The sequence below is a fragment of the Lytechinus variegatus genome, chromosome 7 (genome assembly GCF_018143015.1).
Source record: "Lytechinus variegatus isolate NC3 chromosome 7, Lvar_3.0, whole genome shotgun sequence".
Lineage (NCBI taxonomy): Eukaryota > Metazoa > Echinodermata > Echinoidea > Temnopleuroida > Toxopneustidae > Lytechinus > Lytechinus variegatus.
Genome location: NC_054746.1, coordinates 28,541,335 through 28,564,307, shown reverse-complemented (window position 1 = coordinate 28,564,307; position 22,973 = coordinate 28,541,335). Strand labels below are relative to the sequence as shown.

The 22,973-nt window shown below is 32.5% G+C and overlaps 1 protein-coding gene across 1 annotated transcript; it reads right to left on the bottom strand.

The window, feature by feature from the left end:
• Positions 1 to 483: 483 nt before the first annotated feature.
• LOC121418909 (ERO1-like protein alpha) lies at positions 484 to 21,759 on the bottom strand. The gene is made up of 13 exons (XM_041613103.1): positions 21,570 to 21,759; positions 18,481 to 18,600; positions 16,707 to 16,790; positions 15,650 to 15,697; positions 14,694 to 14,883; positions 13,578 to 13,698; positions 12,782 to 12,846; positions 5,439 to 5,531; positions 4,315 to 4,497; positions 3,745 to 3,875; positions 2,886 to 2,972; positions 1,900 to 2,015; positions 484 to 1,194 (listed from the first exon to the last, which is right to left on the bottom strand). Exons 1-13 carry the CDS (start codon positions 21,693 to 21,695, stop codon positions 1,101 to 1,103), a joined length of 1,458 nt encoding a protein of 485 aa, XP_041469037.1. The 5' UTR covers positions 21,696 to 21,759; the 3' UTR covers positions 484 to 1,100.
• Between the last annotated feature and the right edge of the window lie 1,214 nt (positions 21,760 to 22,973).

Sequence of the window (22,973 nt, the reverse complement as noted above, 5' to 3'; positions counted from 1 at the left end):
TTGCAGAACACAAGCTGATACAAGCAATCAAAACATGTTGGAATTCAACAAACGATATGTTGATTTAGCTGGAATAGCAGAGGTGGGCAGTTTGCCGAGTAACAGACATTACACAAGCCAGACAGATGCACGGACACTAGAACTCACAGACCAACAATGGCGATTGCTAGGTCTTCTTGACAGCCTACAAGAGTTTAATGTGAATAAACATAATTATCATGTAATTGTGTTATGAAATTAGGAGCCTAGATATTTTGGATGAAATTTCACAAAATGCTTTAGCTACTATTACTATTATAAATACTTGATAATTCATCCAACGTATATTTTGAGTTATGTCAATATAGGGAACATACATGAACATCTAGTGATAAAGACACATATTTTTAATGTCATTCTTCTTATTAATTTTGTTTATCCCAAAGTTTATCATGATTGTATTATTTATGATTTTTTTGTTAAATTGTATTTCTTTGTGTGAGATTCTTTGCCAAATTAAAAAACTAGAAAAAAAGATCCTACCATTAGAAATATTATTCTTCACATTCACAAAACAAGATAAAAGTTTTGTTAAGCAGGGCAAATATATATATAAAAACAATACAATGACCATATGGTACTATGATTCCGACCGATTGGGCATAAATATGAACTTTGTAACATAACTTTTTATTTCTAAGAGCAAGAAAGTATAACATCATTTGTTCAATACTAGCTGCACATATACTTAACAGCAGCTATAATAAATAATGTCATTCAATATAAACAAGCTTTATACAAAAGGACCATTTGAATGCTTCCAAGTACACAACTTCCACATTTAATGAATGTTTACCCCAATAGAGGTACCTGATCATTGTTTTCAATTCATTTTTCCTTTTTACATAGGTGGTGATTTGAAATGGCATATAGACCTTCATTGCACGTTTTAAATTGCGCAGGAAAGGCACAATTTATTTCACATTATGAAAATTCATCTTTCTTGTCTTTCCAAAACAATGCAGATAATCTTGTGACCGAAAGATGCAAGAAAAATAAGTGTCTTGGCAAATAGAATAATATACATCACATAAAATATATCTTTTTTAGTTATGTAGATGTCATAAAAAGCCAGGTTTCCTGTTTGGTGCATCTGCTTTGTCTTGCGAGAGGAGCTTCTGAAATTCTTCAACTTCTATTATACTGCCCGATAACCTGTAGAATAAATTTGGTACAAAAAAGAGCAAATACACACTTGAGTTGAGGTATATCAGAAAACAGCCACCTCATCCCCTGCTCAACAAAACAGAAGAATGCCTGTGAAATTAAACATGAAAATAATAATGGTGGCTACTTTATATACAGCACACAGGTCCACCTTTCAGTGCTCATGGTGCTTCAAGAAATATAAACACAACACACAAACAATAATAGAAAATGAAAAAGAATAGAATTTTGAATTCTCCTGAGTAATCACATTATTAAATCAATGTAATGTTACAAAAAATTAATTAGCTATTAGGGAAGTCAACCCTGACATCAAATTGGTTAAAAACTAAAGAAAAAAATATATACATGATGGTTTAGTGAAAATATATCAAATTAAATATGAAATGTTGATGTATACTCGTAGTGTACTATCCCCTTGTATGCTGTGTTATATCATCTCCATACATTGCTATGGAATTTATAGTACATGACATATGGGGAAAGCAGCTCACAAGGCGTAACACTTTAAAAATTTGTGAATCTGCGGTTTTCAAAATGGAATTCAATTGCTATATTTAGCCAGGGCAATTTCCCCCTTTAATATCAAATAATGTTGTCTTTTCTATGCACATGATACAAACTTATCAAACTGCAATCAATAAAACAGTTTTGAGTCCTTTCCAACTTGAGAAAAACTAAAATGCTACTTACTTTCCAAATCCATTGAATAAAGCGACAATTTCTTCTCTGTCTAGTGTGAGCTTTGATTTTCCAGTAGCACCCTGCTCTGTGAATAGAATCTTTAATGCTGTACCTAAACCTTTAATCTGAATAAAAACAATAAGAAAAGTGGGGAATGTAGAACTGGGATGCACTGCAATGCTGAAATAATTATGAAGATTGTACAAGTAGACTTAGCCTATAAATTTCACGGAAATAATTGAAAAAGGAAGACAGAAAGATTGATACCGAGAACAGAAGAAAAAAAAAGAATGAGTAAAAATTACTGAAAAGAGACAGAGAAGAAAACAAATACATCTCAATAACAGCATGAAAATGTAAGAGAAATAAAACATTCCTGAAAATATATAACATAAAGGAAAGACAGAATTGAGATAAAAACAAGTGTTTTAAAACAAAAAATGAGCTGGAGGCTTTTTAACAAAGATTAAAATATTCTTAAAAATTTACATATAAGCCTGGGGGGGGGGGGGTTGACTCACTCACTTATAAGGTACCCATGTGAGTCCAAGAAAACATCAAATCAGGTTCAGATTTCTAACCAAAGGTATTGACATTTTGTGGAAAAAGTTGTTTCCAGTCTTGCATTCAACATTTTTAAGAAAAAGAATTACCTTTCAGCTGGTCCTTCAAAGTTTGGAATATGTAGTGGTATATTTTACAAATTCTTATCCATTTACAATATTTAGATGAACATTTGGCACCATGTTAACACCATTTATGACGTTTAGGGGAGAATTTGACACCAAGGATTACGCATGTATAACAACATGTAGGGTTCAAGTTTGAGGTGCTTGGGCGAGCAAGGTTACCACTTCAGTTCTTGAGTGACCCAAAATGTTTCTGAGTACTTAATCACCTTGTCCGAACAAATCTTTTCTGACAAAAAAAATAAAAGCTCAAAAAGTTCTCCAGAATTCATCATTGTAGTATGAACAGCCGGTAGACATACTGACCTGTAGTTTACCCCATAGCTTACACTTGTCACATCCAACACAGTCCATGATCCTTGAGATGTTCCTGAAGTGGGTGCGGAATTCTTCCTGTAACATGAAGGGGGGGGGGGACAGATTCAGCAGGGGGCCAAGGAACAATTACTCCTCAATCTTTCAAATGATAGCATAGGACCTACAATTACAATCCGACCTAGCTTTAGATAAATCCAGATGTGTTGACACCAGAACTTATCCATATTTCCGTGACACGAGTAGATATACCATAACAAGATTTTTATGATGATTTATAGGGTAGTTATAGTGGTATGCAAAACATCTATTTCTTTGGGGTTATGGAAGATGTAATATAGATTATTAACTATGCCTTTGTGTTCGTGCAAGATGAAAATGAAATTAAACAGATATTTCTTGTGAATTAAATGAAGAATGGAAGAAGGATGATGTCTCAGAGACTAGGATAAATGATGGCATGAATAAGCAAGTTTGGATTGTACTTTAAAGGTCAAGTGTCCTCCTTTCCTAGATGTACATCCTTTTATGGATGGGTGACAAAAACACAGAGAACGGGGGAACCAATTAGACACTCTCTGCCAATAAACAGAAGACATTTAACATTGCATAGCTAGCAGCATAAAATGAAACATGTTTCCATCTTCACATTTTATTTCTTCGTTAGAGAGCATGATCCCGGTGTGAATATTCCCACATGTGGAAGGTATAGACAAAAGGCACCTGCCAGTGTCAAGCAATGATGCATTAGACAACATTCTTATGTTTCATTTAAAATGTATTATGCTCAGTTTGTTTGTAATTCAAATTAAATGAATTAAAATTGATCATTTACACAGATTTATTGTACCTTGAGTTGTAGAGCTTGTTGCTGGTCTCCCTGAAACATTGCACTCTCATTAAAATGTTCAGGAAATGATTCGGCTATTTTAAGAATCTCTTTCACGACTCTCTGCACCTCCTGATCTTCGACCGGTTCTCCTGAATATTATAAAGTGGATGAAATGGGTAGATGGTGTCAGATAGGACTGATGTCACATTGAACAAGCGAAATCTACTTGGACCTATCAAATATATAGGTTTGGGCTCAGTAACACAAGGATTTGGGATCAATCTCTCAATAACAACTGTAATAGCAGTCAAGACCATTATTGAACAGGCATATAAGTCATGATAACTGTTATCAATCAATTAGCATAGTTGTTTTCAATCTGCAATAAAAATTTTATATTACGACGCAATTGGTATTGCCTGAAATAGACAATAATGACCAGGATTGGTGATAAATTGGGAGATATCCAATATTCTAATCTAAATTAATGTGATAGCATATAAAATAATATAAAATTCACATTCAAGCAATGAATAAAAAATGAACAAAAATATAAAATATAAAAAGGTAATTAGAATATATGTTTACCTGTATAAAACAGTTCCTTTTCTAACACTGGAGCAGCTTTTGCAATGGCTCTAAGCACTACCAGATATGTAAAATAAAGATTTTTAAGTCTGATCGGGCCTTCTCCTTCTGTTGTTTCTGGATCAAATCGAAGCTGGAATTCCTCAACGTTACGCCCCCACTGTTCCTTTTCAAAAAGGCCCTCTGTGATTGTTGACATGGAGAACAGATTGTTGAGATGGAGAAAATTAGAAAAGTTACAGATAGGAGCTTCATTCAATATCTAGAATAGCAGAATATATAGATACAAATTCAATTTGTGCTTTTCAATTTCACACTATTTTTTTTTCAATGTTGATTTTTTTTTCTTCACTGAAATATAACTGTAAGCTAGAGCAATTTCACACTCAAAATAGGTTTTATACAGTGAAAAACTCACTAGAATAACAAAGTGTGATTTCCAAATTACCTCATAAAGGGAAAAAATAATATTACATGTATATGCCAGAATTTCAAGTACAGCAGGCACCTTTCAATATCCAATTAAGAAAATTCATGACTGAAGCACTAAATATTCATGATATTAATTGCAAAATCTCTGCAGGTGATCTCATAATTACGAGTGATGGTAGCATGTTATACACAAACAAATTTTGAAACAGAACAGCGTGACATCTTACTATGACTGTTAGAGCTCAAATAACTGACAGAGCCCTAAGGGTATAACAGCATGTGCGCTCTATTACCAGGCAACTAATTATAAGCACAGTCAAGTTTATAATGAATAATGTAAAACTCGGTCTGGTCTACATATGATATACATGTACATGTATCATTAGTGGATGTCTTCATTTTTTTTCCAATCGGGGCGGGGGTCAATTTAAATGGTTTAAATATTACTCCAATTTCTTTTATTATTTCCACTTTCTCATTAAGGTATCACATTAGCAATATACTTTTAAACATATGCTTTCTTGGATTTTTAGAAGAGCAAGAAAATACAATGAATTGAGGAATTAAATTACATGCTATTTTTAAAATATCCTTTGAATTGAAACACAAATGATATTTCATTTGAATAAAGGGAAAACATAAATTAAATTATAAAGTAGTGTTCAAACTACAAATAATGAAATAGTTCTTACCAGAAAGCAAATACTTTGCACAAAGATGAATATTGATACTGCTATGAAGTCCAGATATCAGACGATAGAAAACTCTCTTCTCGAGGCACATATCTAATAAAAGGGGGAAATCAGATTAAAACCAGTTAATGCTCACATTCAAGATTAAATGCTTTACAAGCTGGAGAGGACTATTTCTTGTTGAATTTTGGAATACTTTTCTTAATGTGAAGTACCAATTGTAGTTTTTGAATATCATTACAGGAAGAAGAATAACCATAGGTTTTACTTTTCTGATTTTTTTTCACCCAGATCACAGTATTTTATTAATTTAGCAAGTTTATTCCTGATTTTAGCTAAAACTGCATTCTTTTCAAAATAAAATGAAATTGGAACCATAAATTAAATTATTTGGAAAGTTAACTCACTGAAAAATTTGCTGAAATTAATAAAAATTTGCCATTAATTCAATTCTCTTCAAGATTGAACTATCTTGATTCCTCCTCTTCTCTCCCCCCTGTCTCCTCCTACTCTCTCCCTCTCTTGCCTTTTCTCTTGTATTGCTGCATTGACTATCAAAGGCGTACATGTGCAGTAATTATACAATGCAGTGAACTACTGATTGGCCAACCATATCTCTTCATGAAGGTCTGCAATTTCTCCATGCCGAAAATGGTTATGAAATTTTCAATTTAAAAAAAAATTATTTATAAGCAAAAGTGAAATTCAAACTCAAACAAATAATTAGGCAACGATTAAATTTGATGAAGTAGAATAGAAATAGAAAACATAAAGAGTAACTGAGCAGTATCATAAGCACTAACTTCCTCTTTTGATCCCCATACACAATAGACAAACACTCCGAATATTTGTAATCAACAAGACCATCAAAAGCCATGCACTTTGATGCCCTTTAGATTGGCCTCAGTGCCTTTTCATTGGTCACCAATATTTTTGGGCCCTTTATTTCTTTTCCCCATTCGTGCTGTAATAACTAATAAAAAATTGCACTCTTTTGATATTAAAGTGGCCTTTGATATTCTTGTGTCCTTTTTAATTTTCCCCATTTGTTCAGTAATACAAAAAATGTGCCATTTTGAAATATGGCTGTGCGCTAAAAATATCAAAATTCAAGGCCTGAATCAATATCACCCTTTGTCGATGGCTATTATGGACAGTAAAAACCAATTGATTCTAACTTCTACCTTGACTTAGGTAATTTTCATAAAATTGGATACAGAAAACTGAAAATAATTAGTGCAATTGTAATATACTGCATAAATTAGCAATACATCCCATCAACCTGCATTCCATTGTCCATTTTTCTACAGCTCTACATTGTATCCAAGTTTAAAATGTGCAAATTATAAGATGTTTATTAAAAACAAAAATAAAATTCTCAACTTAATTTAAATCAATATCAATCCTGCATGTTCGAAATGATGAAATTGAATAAACTTTTTTTCCACTAGTACTTCTATATTCTGTTTATTCAATTTACAATCCAAATTGTTTCTATATGCAAGTATGCTATTTTATGATTTATGCCTCTAGTAATTCCTACACATAATGGATGCATACATACTAGTAGACATATATTCCATGTGTATACCTTATATTGTAATAATTGTGAAATTTACTATTTAAAAAAGAATATACTTGTGAAAATGAGAATCCAACAATCCATGATTGATGTCAAATGTAAATGAAATAAAATAATGCCTAATAACATGATGCAAAAGTTTAAACGGACTCATATTCAGTAAAAAAGAAAAAAAAATCCAACAACAATAAATCTACAATAAGAGAAAATTATTACGAACCAAAACATATATTTAACCATAGTAGTTAAAGTTTAAAGGATAGGAAAGCAGATAAATATATGAAATGAAGAAAAGAAAAGATTAAATAAAAGGCAAATATTTCAAAATCAAGCATGAACTGGTAATAGCTATGATATAATCAGCTTTAATATAGAATTATTTGAAAATAAGGACAGGCATTTAAAATGGAGATATCTGCTTAGTAAATACTGCAAATATTTTGTATGTTTACATATGTAAATACATACCGGTAACATACATGTGTATGTTACCGGTGTGTTGGCTCAGTTGATAGAGCGTCCGTCTCACAACCGGGAGGTCGGAGGTTCAACCCCGGCCGCGTCAGACCAAAAGACGTTAAAAGATGGGAGTTGCTGCTACCCTGTTTGGCGTTTAACGATTAAAGGGATAGAGCCTCGTTGATCTGGCGCTGCACAGTGGCTGCCGGGCCCACGATCAATTGGGCAAAGCAAATTTTCGGAGTATTTCATTTCATGTCTATTTCGAACAATAAATTATGGATTTTCATTTTTCATTTTTTTTCATGTAAAGATTAATTCCACAAGAAAATCTTATTGATTCAATCTAAAAAAATAATGAAAATGCACAACAGAGTATTTCATCAAAGTAACTTGTGAAATTAGAAGATAATTGGATTGTTACATTTTCAATTTTTCAGCAAATATGCATGAACTGACATGCACATATAAATAAAGATGTCATACAATCACCATTTATGCATTTTTAAATATTTTTTTTATAAAACATGAAATACACATAAATCTAGGACACAGAAACTCTCCAATGACTTGAACTCAGTCACCAATATTGACCACAATAGGCATAACACTTTGCATAACAATCATGAAAAATATCACAACTTTCTTTGCACATTATGGTTTCATGTAACTTTCAGTTTATTCAATTCAACTAATTGGAGTGGACTTGGCATTAAGGAACAAAGACCTGACAAATTCATAACTGGTAATTTAATGTTGTAATTAACCACAAAAGAACTATGTGTTTTATTTTTAAAGCATACACAAAAAACAGTATTTGCTTCAGAATTGCTGCATTCATAATTTTGTCTTTTCTCCAACATATCTCCATTTGGATGATGACGAAAAACCATTAGCTTTGCCACTACGAACAAAGTCCAGATTAGAGTCTTGTGAGATGGAAGCTTCTTTCCTCAAAGCTAAACATACATGCAGAAGATAGGAGATATGGGGGGGGGGGTGGAACCAGGATAATAGGTCTAAATTGGACTGATATAAACACTGCATATTGTGCAAGGTACATAAAAGCAAATTTAAAGGGGAATGAAACCTTTGGAACAAATAGGCTTGTGTAGAAATAGAAAAATCAAAGAATAAGAATAAAGAAAGTTTGAGAAAAATCGGACAAATAGTGAGAAAGTTATGAGCATTTGAATATTGCAATCACTAATGCTATGGAGATCCTCACATGGGCAATGCGACAAGGATGTGTGATGTCACTGACGAACAACTTTCCCTTTTGGTGGACTAAAAAATACCCTCAAAATGTCTCTTTTTGCTTTTTCTTATGATGATACAAACTCTTTATCCATGATGTATTCTTAAGAAATATGTTTTACATGCCCTCATGTAGAAAGAACTGTATGATTTATGGATAGATGTGATAAAAGAGGCAATTCGAGTGAAATATATACTAAAGTAATGGGCAGAGTACGTTGTTCACAAGTGACATCACATATCTTTGTCGCATTGCCAATTTGCTATCTTCATAGCATTAGTGATCGCAATATTCAAATGCTCTTAACTTTCTCATTATTTGTCCAATTTTTCTCAAACTTTCGTTGATCTGTTTCTTTGATTTTTCTGTTTTCACACAAGCCATCTTCTTCCAATGGTTTTATTCTCCTTTAAGAAAGCTAGAAACTTTATTTTTAACACTAAAAGTTCTGGGTGTGTTCATGAAAACTACTTATATGAATTGCACGACTGAACATGTGCAAATGAAACACGTTCTTTTTTTGCTATGAATTTCAATGTTCTTTAAAGGACAAGTCCACCCCAACAAAAACTTGACTTAAATAAAAAGAGAAAAATTCAACAAGCATAACACTGAAAATTTCATCAAAATCGGATGTAAAATGACATTTTAAAGATTCGCTTCATTTCACAAAATAGTTATATGCACATCTTGGTCGGTATGCAAATGAGGGAACTGATGACATCACTCACTCACTATTTCTTTTGTATTTTATTACATGAAATATTTTGATTTTCTCGTCATTGTCATGTGAAATGAAGTTTCATTCCTCCTTGAACACATGGAATTCCATTATTTTAACATTTTGTGTTTCAGGCAAGTAGATCCTAATCATCAAATTCGTAAAAATTGAAACATTGTATAATTCAAACAATAAAAAACAAAAGAAATAGTGAGTGAGTGACATCATCGACTCTCTCATTTGGATGTAACTGGCTCGTTCATATAACTATTTTGTTAAAAAACTTTGAAATGTCATAACTTTCTTATTTTACATCCAATTTTGATGAAATTTTCAGCACTGATTTTTCTCTATTGATTCAAATCAACATTTTTCTGAGGTGGACTTGACCTTTAATAATTTTGATTCCCATTCTATTCCAGTTTAGCATTTTAAATAAAATAAAATAGGATAGATTAAAATTCTTTATATTAACAACCATCTGAAAGGAAATTTATGCCCACTTTGCAATAATTTTTGCACATAAGAACATATCACCAGCTATATACATGTAATAAAGAACAATGTGTTTAAAGTTACCAACAGCTTTCTAAAACACACCCTAGTATAAACCATTGAGTTTCCATAGCTACAAGATATCACACAAATTCACATGCGCACTGAAGGTACCGGTAGTTAATTTACTGCTGTTTAATTTTATGGCAAAATTTTACCAAATGAAGCTATAAATAATTTCACTCTTCTGTGCAAGGGTTTTGTTGTCAAGGATTTGGCATAAACTATTCATGATTAAAAAAGATAGAGCTTCCAGTACTGAAGGAGTTGTGGTGATAATATCAGTATGTGAAAGATCAACCAACTACCATTCTCGGTTTCCCCATATGAATTTCAAAAGTGGTCTTACATTGTGTCCTCTAGTACAAGTACTGTGCAAGTTAAAGTCATTTCATGGTCAAAAGTACAAGGACACCCTCCCCCCAAAAAAAAACCATATTATACAATATCAGTATGAAAATCCCAGCAAAAATAGATTTCCAAGAAAAAAATTTCATAAAATGTACAAACGAAAAAAAAAAAAAGCTCTGCGGTATGCATGCAGGCAGAAGGCAATGCAATATTATAGCAACAGAACAAAATAAAATGGTACATAAAAATTGAATTTGAAAAGTGGAAAATATGGAGTCAAGTGCAAAATAAAAAAGATAGCCCAAACTGAATTACCTTTCAGGTATTGGGAAGCTGGGAATGGATTCAAATTAATAATGGTATTAAGCAAGTGTGGAAAGAGCAAACATGAAAGGAGAAAAAAAAATATTCCAACAACTGCATGTTCATTTGATTCAATCTTTTTTTTTGTCACAGCAGAGAAATAATTTTGCAGTCACATCAAAGAAAGTGTTTCAAGACCAATCAAAGTTAATAAGCATACATGTATCATCGTTGAGTTTTGGATTGGTTTCGTTGATGTGATTGCAAAATCAAAAATCAGAAACTTGCACTCCAACAAATGATAAATGGTCACTCTCAAAACAAAAACATTACACATTTACATTACACTTTTATGCCGTGATTAATCAATGAAAAGCATGATTCTCTGATGATCTTGAATAAATTGCAAAATTCATGAATATTTCATGCAGGATTTTTTTCTGGTTCTTCACAACTACTGTTTAATAAAAGTTTACTTAGACAGCACTACATGTACAGTGTAACATACAATAGTGTATTACAATTGTGTATTAACATACATGTAGAAAAGCTTTATTTTCTTAAGAACGAAAAAAAAAATCTATAATTGACCAATAGGTAGATGAGGGGGGGGGGTGTATTGGGGATGGGGAATGTACACTTGAGTAGTGGGTTACCTCTTCATACAGAGTGAAAACAATATTCATGTATTGACCTTTGTCCAATCACTAGGTCCTCCAATCTATCATAAGTCTTGTGAATTATTTGTAATTGATTGATGGTCTGCTTCTGACAAAAGCAATTCAATGTGCAATTTAGCAAAAATTGACCGTCAATTTCATACTTTAAATTAATGTATAAATTTGATTGCCATTAATGTATTTATGAGCAATTGATTGTAACTGAAATTTGCAATTGATTTCATATACCCTTCTTGCAACACCCTTTTAGAACAGGAAAGTCAATTAGTCTCATGGTGCAAAGCTTACATAAAGCCCCACCCCCACCAAGTCCTTCACCCCTTTTCAAACCCCTGCAATGTCACAGCCTCCCTCACTATAATGCACTGTACAGACAAATTCAAACAGCTAATTTCATTGCAACTATTCCTGCATTAGACGTGGATTAAAGTATGATTACCATTAAGGCTAATTAATCAACTACAAGGTTTCATATGGCATAGATTAAAGAAAGATGGATGGTAACTTTGTTATATATTTAAAGGGAATCAAGTTCCTCTAAGGGCAAATCATTTCCAATGAATGCAGGATGTAGGAAACACCTTTTTTTTAAGTAAAATAAACTTTTGTTCAAAATTTGTCAGCATCTTGAGACATCTTCATACAAATGGAGAGTTGTATACAAAATCCTGTCATTTTGAGGCAAAATCCCTATTTTAGGATTATATATGTTTTTAAACATAACTACTTGATAATGTTTCTGAAAATTCAAATTTAACTCTGACCCCCAAACCTAATGAACATGTTTTCTCTATCCCATATTTCCATTTGAACTGATTTGCCTTGTATATATGCCTAAGTTCCTTTTAGTGTCCTTTAGACAATCAACATTGTATTTTTCTTTGCAATACAATTTGCATGATTACATGAAGGAAAAAATCCCAAAAATTTTTTATCTCTCAATGGAAATCTACTTCCCCCTCCCCACAGAGAAAAAGAACATTTAATGGAAGAGAAGCAGCCAAAACCCAAATTTTACTAATCTAACATCTGGAGTGAAAGAAATTATGATTTAATCAGAGGACAGGGTTATATGAACAAATGTATACACATATCTTTAAATTATATGGATCAAAACAATTTGATCTTTAATATAGTCTTCAAGTTTCCTTTTCCTTAAAGAAAACTAACAAGACTTTTAGTGAGCATTCAAATTCAAGAAAGACTCTTACTTAAAAATTCCAGTTAAAGAGATTTAACTTTAATTTGAATTGATGGAATGATTACAATTGATTTTGAGCATTTGCAAAAAAGGAAGCCTAAACATTATAGCAAGCAAGCTTATGTATTTTAAAGTCTACAATCTGTATTGCTACTCCAATTTTCCCCATGTTTACTTATGAATAATACTACACAAATATGGTACTGATGAAAATGACATAAATATATACTTGCCTTTTAATGTTTTATTATTGAGTAAACTTTCATAGGTAGTTGCAGTAGATTCAAGATTATCAGGCCTGCAAAAGAATTGTCGATAACAATTGTAATTTTTTTCTAATCCTAGTATTCATATGTCATCTAATCCCTTTTTACAAAGCAAAGCAGGAAATTCAACGACACAAATTGACAAAAATCAAATCACTCACTGCTTTAATTTCATTATGTTAAACAAACATTATAAAATAAATGTGCAATGCAAAGAAAATCAAACTATATTCCATTATAGCATTTATTTTAACTAAACTTCCTTAAAATTTCAAAAACAATGATAAACCATGACATATCAAAGGAGCAATATCTCTTCATAACAACAAAAATATGTACATTTGAATCTTTAACAAACATTCTCTTCCTTGAATAAAGCAACAGGGTCACTTAATACAAAGCTTTGCAATTAGTTGTGGGGATGGTATAATGATTGATTTTACTGATTATTATATGGGAACAATTACACAAATCATTAGAATCATCAATTGGTAATGGCTATGCTACAAGGCCCCAACTACACTTCTTTCCTTAAAAAGACCTGTCAGGTCCTGTTGACGAGTATACTTTCATAGAAAATATACTGAATGTGAAATATCTAGAAAAAAAAATCTCTAGGTATTACAAATTTCTGGGAACGGTGTGGCTGAGTTCCATCGGACTTCAAGGGCCTGAAACATGTCAATACATCAATCACACTGAAAGATCAGTAACTACAACATTATCTTTTCAAGTACTTCAAGAGAAGTGAAGGTGCACTTACTTGAAGCAGTTTTCGTTGTAGATGCTACCCCATATTCTGTGAGGTGAAGATCCTTTGTAACCGGTGTATCTCTCAGGGTTCCGTAATAAATCTACATACTCCATGTCACCAGAATGTTCATCTGCACAAGAGATCATATAATATTGATTTTCTTGATAATTCTAATTATTTATACATCAGTAGGGTATTTCATAAAGTTTTCCGTATTAAGTTAAGAGAGACTTTAAGAACGACTGGTGAACCTTTCTTATGCGCAAAGCTATCACCAATGAACATTGAATGGTGCATATTTACCACAAGAAAGGATCACCAGTTGTTCTTAAAGTTGCTCTTAACTTACGAACAGCTTTATGAAACACCCACCTGGTTAAAGAATGTAGCAAGTCATATATCTTGGAATTTTGAATACGGCCTTGAAGTATCTTCAAATCATCTCACAAAACTTACTGATTTCAGCAAATATTATTTCAGTGTAATAATTAGGCTTCATTGGATAAGCCTGTGCCTATGAATGTTTTTAACAGAAATATGGTGCAATATAAATGCTGTGGACCATCATCATCATCAAGTAATGCAGACCATTACTTTTGCACAAGTAAACAACTCAAATACCCACATTTTATCTTCTATTTGTTCTTGTATTAAAAAAAGTGCAATTTTATATTACAAAAAATATGCACAGACCTACATGTTAAAAATGAGCAATTTTAGATACAAAAGAAACTGTTTTGCATTCATAAAATCTCACTTACAGATACAAATTGTTCTTATCACTATGAATCCATCAAATTGCAATTCATCAAATTATCCACCAGTTTTCAGTAAACATTCAAAATTCCTGTAGTTATTGTCTCATATCTCATACTAATCTGTCATAATAGATAAGTATTCTATTCTATTCTTTATTGGGGTGGGGGGGGGGGTTGACCTTTATTAATATTAATAAAACACATTGAATTGTCAAGAGATTAAACACAAATCATAATAAACAGCTAGGTGGTATTGTGAATAGGCTCTCTAATGTTTTTTTAATAGTACATAATTTACAGTGTATATTGTAGAATTTTACATATTTTGTTCACTTTCTCTTCAAAATGAATCAAAATCTGACCCCACCTTCTTTTTCACAGAAGTTGAGCTGTGCATCATCATGAGTTTTCCACTGTTGAAAGGCTAACAGATTCTCCTTGCTAATGGTTGTATCCAGTGCTCCTAAGGGATCCTCCTCCTCATCCCTATTCTCCTCATCACATTCCTCTTCTTCATCATTGCTTTCATCTGATGGCTTGTTAGAGTCGGCAGAATACTATCAAACAAGGAAGAAAGATTAAGAGAGTGTCTCATTAATATTTCAGCTGACAATTTTCCTTGATTTTGATTGTCTAAGCACAGCTACATGTACTATGGTAACACTCCCCTAGTGGAAGTTTGATTACGACTCAATTCAATTTAATTCAATGAATTTAATTGATCTACATGTAATTTCATAAATTCCAATTCAAAAATATACATAAACAAGCAGCACATCATGAAAACAGTTTTCAATCAAGATGTCCCAGACCAAATACATACAAATAACGTAATATAATATTAAGAAGTTGTTTACATAGAACATTTATAAGACACTGATAAATGAAAATAGATTACAACATACACAGTACATCAAAAGAATGCAAGAGTAAATTGTATGTTAAATATATGTATGAATGTTACTGTTTATTCATGTCTTTTGTGGTAAGGGCAATAAGCAAAATATCTTAAATTGCGCAGTTTTTTCAATGAGCAGTATCTTGATTTTATTTGTTCTCTGTAAATTTGAGTAAAGTGCTCAAAAAATTGCCACAAACTGAATTAGAAATATTTGTGCAAATGTACTTTTAAATTATTATACAACTACAAATGAAATCTGCACCTTAAATGTACATTTCAAAGTCAATAAATACAAAGACTGTTATAAGGCAATGCAAACATTTCTTTAAAAATTAAATGCTAGATAATAAATTCATATTTATAGAAACTTGCAGTGTAACACTGAAATCATAAAAGAGTAAGTATTCTACATCATAACTAACCTTGTTTTCATTTGACGACTCTTCTTTCAATCCACAAGGTAAATCATCCTATTTAAATGTTAAAAAAGTATTAATTTTATTCCATTATCAGGGGAAGAGAGAGAGAAAGAGGAGGGGGGGGGGGGGGAGAAAAGAGTCTACATATAAATTGTCTCTGAATCCACAAATAAGCATGCACTCAACATAAATCACAATAAATTGCAAAATGACAGGAGATAATGTACATTATAATTGTAGTATGCAATGCATTCCACTTTATGAACTCAGCATATTAAAGGAATTGACAGTTTATTGGTGCACCGGCATTAGTTTAACGATTATCTGATTGAATCTAACAATCATATTATTGTTACAAGAATGCAGGTGCAATTAATATACAACTCAATTGAACTCATATTCTATTCCATGTGTCACGTCCATCCTCAGAAATGTACATGTATACATAATAAGGAGGCAGAATAACATACATGTAGATGTTAAAAATTGCAATTCACCATTTAGTGTCTTTATTAAAGTTAACCATGGGTTAAAGCATGTCAGAGCATGTAATTTAACATGTCATTTGGCACCAACTGGTGCGCTTCACAGAAGAAAACTTATCTCATTTTTGTAAAGGGCAATTAATTCATAGGTTAAAGCTAACCCACCTTGATGAATTCAGGTCAAAATATAGTCCTGGGTCTTCATGAATTCAAATGTTACTCAAAGGGTGTCCATAGAAATAACAGATAATTTCATAACACAAAAACCTCAAAAACAGGGAGACAGACAAATAGAGAAGGTGTGAAGGGGAAAGGGATGGAGAGAAAGACTAAAAGAGAGGAAGATTAAGAGAGATACAGATGAATCAGAATCATGAAAAAAAAGAAGGAAGAACTAAAGAAATGAAACAAAGGAATGAATGAATGAACAAAGAAAGAAAGGGAGGAGAGAAGGGGGAAAATGAGGGAAAATAAAAGAAGTGAGGGAAGAAAAAGAAAATATGAAAATGATATAAGAAAAGAAGAAAGATAGACAAAAAAAACAGCTGGAGAAAGAAAGTATAATTTCTTTTTACCGGAGAGCATGGGCAGACATGACATCCCTTCATGGCACATCGGCTATCATCAGACCAAAACGGACATGGCCGATGAAGGTTTACCTACCATAATCAGAAAAAAGAGAACAGGCAATATCAACTTCTAAACTACACAGTATCGTATGGAAAACTGCCATAATGTAGAAGTTAATTTAGATGTTACCAAACCATCTTGACTTGATGACAATAATGAGCATTTTACAACACTGCCATATATGTAAAGTAATCTCTGTTTGATTATTTATTTGCAAAAAAACACACACAAACAGTTAAAGGTGGAGATTGTGTACATCATTTATTAACCATAATATCTAGAGCTTTAAACCTGTCTTGTCATATTATACATGTGGCTTCTATAGAATATGACTCTATTCTTATTTAAAATCTTGCGTGAGGCGATGCTGCACCAGCCTGAGTTTGCTCAATCTCGAGAATTTAGCCCAATCGGCCCTCTTCGCGATTAATCTCGAGATTCAAGAAACCCCGTCTCCACCATCGCAAGGGCGATTCCTGCTCGAGCAAGGCATCGATGCATTATGGTCTGACGCCGTGAATAAAATTATCCAGAGTGCGTCTGCACCTGCGAATTAGCTGGATAATTCGTAAAATAGCGTGCAATTTTGCAAATTATCCCAAATTGACTTGGGATTGCAATCTCGAGATTAATCCTGCAAATTAGCACGATAATTGCGTCTCCATTACAAATAATCTCGAGATTGTTCAGATCGGGATAATTTGCCCGATCGGAAATAGCAGGCTAATTTGAAAACTCGTGCTGGTGCAGACTGCCCTATACTGTATATATATATACAGGAAGTTGAGAATGTGCACGGATAAAAATTATTTTTAAAGATAAACCTCTTTAAGAACATAATCAATAATTTAAGTTTCAATTTTTCATCCTTGTTGGTTTGAACAAGACACAAGTTAAAATATTATTATTAATGTTACAACTTCTACATGTATGATCATCATTTAAAATATCATTATCATCATCAACATGGTCACAATGATTAACATCCTTGTTATAATCATCAAACAATGTCATGAAGATGATCAGGATCATTCAATGAAAGCACATCTGTCAGTATGTTTTTTTAATGAAATGATAAAACCTAAAAGCCACAGTAGTATACCACACACACAGATTGCATCAAAACATTATATTGGAGCTCCCAATAACAGAGAATCACAGGTTTCAAGAGGTAGACAAATAATTAGAGAATGCTAAGGCTCACAGAATGACATCTAGTCACTTGACTTTACTCTCACATACATGTAGACCTCTTCACTTTAAGGCATGTTCTCACTGCCGGAGCGTTGTTGGAGCGGTCGTGGAGCGGAGAGAAAAAAAATCATCACCGCTCGCTACCGTTTGCCATTTTCAATTTCGATTGTTGTTTTTTTGTTTTCGATTTATTCCCCAATTTTGAGAGCAAAATTTGTCCCTATTCCATACCGCTCCAACAACGCTCGGGCAGTGTGACCAGGCCTTTAAAGAAACATTTAACAAACTTGTCTCTTTTTGTTGATGCTCTCAATCAAAGAATCAATAATTATGGCAAAGATTATGGCATACATGGCAGATTTTAAAAAGAGATAAATGCTAATTATGCTTCTATTAGAAATTCTTGCTTTTGAAAAATAAGAAGTGTGATATATCACCAATTGTTAAAATTGGCTCCTCTGGTACAGAGACTGAAACACAGCCTTATGTTTTATGGTGAAATTTAATTCTTACAATATCTCTTACCTTGAAAAACTTGAAGTAATTCTTGGTTAGCAGGCTATTGAGAGGTGGGAATAGGCGTAAATTGTTGAACTCACTCACAGATTCCACCTTACATGTGCAGTCATCCACAACACCGTTTAACTAAAAATGAGAACAAAAATGGCAACAAAAAACCCCATTAATTTCCTAAATTCATAGTTTCTGACTGGGTCTGCATACACATGTATGTAGGGATTCTGAAAAAAAAGTTCTATGGAGTTATTAGTAATCGTGGTACAACAAAGGTTCTCTGACTTGCCCTATGACTTGACATTGGAGCTGATAATTTTTTTTTTGCAAGTTAAGGAAAGGAGCCCAAAAGCATGAATAAGTTAAAAATCAAAATATGATAATTATTATAACATGATTCCATTTGCATAGACCTTCAATCCCATTTCGTTTCTCATATTCATTTGTATCTAAGATTACTGAAAGTCTACACAACATGACACCAGTGACTAAGTAGTTGTTTGTTTGCCTAAATGGTAATTACAGGTAAAGGTAGACCTATACTGTCACTAAAATCTTTCTCCTTTTACAAATACTTTTGGAAAACGTTTACTTTGTAAATGTCTTTTAGAATATTTAGCCCCAACTTACAGTACCTGAGCTACTTTGCGAGCCTAAAGTCGGGGGGAGGGGACTTTTACTTTTAGGTCCCCTAAAATCTTGGCCTCAAATCACGCTATCATGACAAAAATGTGCACAAAGACAGAGAATGACATAACCTACTTTACTGCATAAGTAAACTGCACAAAATTCAGATATCTTTTTATAAATGAATCAATACTCAATTTATGAAATTGTACTTTTTGCTCTAATTCACTAAATAAAGCTCCTAGAAAATTAACTTCTGGTGAAAATATTCTTTATAACATTCCTTACAACTATAAATTAAGAAAAATTCATTACCAGAATGAATCAATTTCTTGTGTATTTTACTGTATTTTTAAATTCCTTTTGTATTTCTTTGTTTTTTTAATTCTTTTATCTAAACTGTATTTTATACAAATTTCATTAAGGTCACTGATTCAGGGACACTATTTCAGTCATAAAAAGCATCAAATCCAATGACTGTTATGAAAAAAAAAGTGAGAATAATCACTTATTTAATGGTTTTAGATGAAACAGATTTTGTATCAACTTTGTACATGATACATTTTAAAGAGAAATTCCAGTAGTTGCAGTTAACACTGATTTCATGAGAAAGTCTGTAAAACAAGGCTTAATTGCCAGTATATTATCGAGGATCGAGATCTGGTACAGTTACATTAACTGGACTTTGTGAAATCTTGAAATCTACCTGTACGCTGAAAAATGTTCACACCGAAAATCCCCAACACAGATAAGCGCACGTGGGACAATGTATAATTATTGCTTAGGGCGTCGGGCCCGACGCCCTACCCGAATCCCGTGCTTATTTGCTGATTTCTCAGCAATTACACAATTTCTTCCAGAATCCTTTAGCACATGCGTTTTATTTATACAAACAGACACTTTAGTGGTCATTTCATTGGATTATGTACGAACTCATTTTTATATCTTTACCAAAACTAGCATTTACCTTTAAAGCAATTTTGGTTTAACATGCACTTATATAATATGTATGAACTTTGTGACCGCATGCCCGGGCATCATAAATTTTGTCTCAAAAGTGTGCGAGACTTCAAGTTAAAAAGTCAGCAAGTGGCATGGAAAAAAAATTGCACAGCAGATTGCGAAAAATGGGGTCTGAAAAGTGAAAGAGCCCCCTAGGTAAGTTAGAGGAAAAAAAATAGGGGATTAATAATTTATCAGATATGAATCGATTATTCTGTTGACATTTACCAATTCCTATTTTTCTTACCGGCAATTGATTTGTAGTTTTGAACTTTTGATAGTTGATACTTAATTTAAAGTTAAAGTAGAGCCCATGTCGAAAATCAAAAGTTCAGGTCATTGAAACCAAAGAAAACTTTAGTCACATTGTATTATCCCTGCCCACTCATTCAACTCCATAGGCTATACCATACAATAAAACTTAATATTCATCAATTTTATTCATCTTTTCATTGTCTGTCTTGATTTATTAATTCTTATAAAAGATAAATTTATATATATGGGAAAAAATTAGCAGGATAATGAAGCTACAAAAATTTGAAGAGAATTAAAAAGGACTTTTTTTTAAACATTTAGGTGAATATTATAGTATTGAAGAGATGAATCAATTTAAAGACCAACATATTGGAAAGATGAATTGTAATTCAATGTAGATCTATGTGTACTCACAATTTTTTAACTCAAACATTACACTATAAAAAGCAGAGAACAACCTCTGTTCCGTTAGCCAAATCTAATGTTTGCTGCTTTTAAAGTGTAATAGTAATTTAAAGAATTGTGAAGACTATTAGACAATACACGTAGATGGATATAGAATACATTGTACATGAGGGAACAAAGGCCTTGAAAAGATGAACAATCTATGGATAAATCATACCAAAATTAAAATAATGGAAATCTATGAAATGATGAATCTTCAGAGATAAATCATATTTCTGTCTCTGACATATAAATTCGCTCACAGTCACAATTTCTTTTTTCATCAATTAAAAATTTCCCCCAAAGAGATAGAAATCTATTTCTGAAAGTAAAGACCTAGACTAGAATTTCCAATTAGGACTATTTGCAGAAAAGATAACAATTGACTGGTGTTAAGACTTCAGTAGCCATGCTCTAATTCACTCCACTCCAGCAGCCAGGAATAGCAAATGATTTTTACTCTCAAAATACACCTGGCTCATCTTAAAATTGAATAAATATCCATGATTTGATTTCTTAAACATAATCCAGAATGATCTATAAAAATAAAATGTATCACTACTCTATGAAGAAAATGTAATATAATATTTCAAAATCTTCAGAGCTCGAGCGAGCTCCAAAAGGCAAAAGTAGAAATGCCCCCGCCCATACGACAAGTTGCAATGCAATGCGACTGCCACTGATAAATGGGCCAGCAATCAGCGAATCGCGAAGCCGAGCCCCGGCCGAGGTTCCCCTTTGCAGTTAAACCAAAAATAGCTTAGCTTACGTACCTCACAAAAACAGCGGTGGACATCATTTTTGCTTTTTGTGAGACTTCCAGAAAATGATGAACTGCATAAGCACATGAAGCAGAGGACAAGGAGGAAAGAAATATACATCCTGACATGAGAAGCCATGATACTAGCAAGTCATAGACGAGAATGAAAGAGAGTTTCCCTCCGTATGCTTCAAAATATGCTCGTGTGTAATCGCTGACATTAATTTAGTTTTTATTCAAGATAAATAAAAATAAACAATTTTTCATATAACTCTTTGCATATTTTTTTGCTAATGTACATATTCAAATTAATTTTGATTATGTATTATTTAAAAATAAAGCTTTGAAAATAACATTAATAAATCGATGAACGAAATAATAGTAATGTACCATAACTGATTACACTTGTGCAAAGACTAAGGTCACTCCTCTGTTTTGTGGTTCAACTTTATTGCAAGTGGATTATACTTTTAGGATTACGTGGCATTATGCACGTTCACCGCTTAGATGAGTATGACGCCACCGCTTAGATGAGTATGACGCATTGCCTCTTCTGAACAACAAGCTCATCTTCCTTTCAAAGCTATAAAGATCACAAGAAAAAGAAAATGAACATGAAATACTTTCAAAGATAAACTGAACTATATCTTTCCAAAGGATGTCTGTTGATCACACCACCTGGCACCACTTTCAAAACTTTTTCAAGCTTGGATTTGACTCGAGTCAATTGAGTAAAATTAAACAAACATCCTGGTAAAAATTTCAATCAAGTAAAGTGCAAAATAAGTTATGCATTAAAACAGGGATTTTACGACATGTTTGATGGTCTGCAATTAGTGAAACAATCAATTCAGTTTAAATGTTCATATTGTATTGAATTTGATTTTATTTGCAATCATCATAATCATATGCGTATTCACCAACAAAAGCTACAGTGAATATCTTTCACATTCTAATTGGGTACCGTATGTCAAACCATGTTTTAATGCCCTGGAGCAGATAAATTTCATACCCAAGCCTACATGAGAAAATTATCTTTTACACCACTTAATATACATGAGGCATTATAACTGTTTCAAGATACAATGCAATACTTCAAAATGTCATCATAATTTTAGTTCTCACTGATAATGACATTTTTAAAATCTAATTTAAACCATCTGATGCTACACGGGTTGGAATCATTATACATAGGGCTCCATTATAAAAAAATGAGAAAGTGCTTTCATACATCATTCCCATATAACATTTTTGAATTTCTATTTCTAAAGCTGTAATCTCATTTGTGTGGAATGTGTTTCTCTATTTTTTTTCATTTCATTTTTGTTTTCATTTTCATTTTTTTTTCTTATCTTCAAAAGGTTACGGTATATGCTGAATGCTTTTTAAATGTGTATTTCAGTTTGAAAAATATGTT

Bases quoted from the DNA above. Each gene is read 5' to 3' on its own strand.
- LOC121418909 (XM_041613103.1), bottom strand. From the start codon at position 21,695: ATGGCTTCTCATGTCAGGATGTATATTTCTTTCCTCCTTGTCCTCTGC. The intron at 12,847-13,577 runs GTAAGTGCACCT...ATTCTTTTGCAG, and splicing joins TACAACGAAAACTGCTTCAA to GCCTGATAATCTTGAATCTA. The intron at 1,195-1,899 runs GTAAGTAGCATT...TTTATTCTACAG, and splicing joins TTATTCAATGGATTTGGAAA to GTTATCGGGCAGTATAATAG.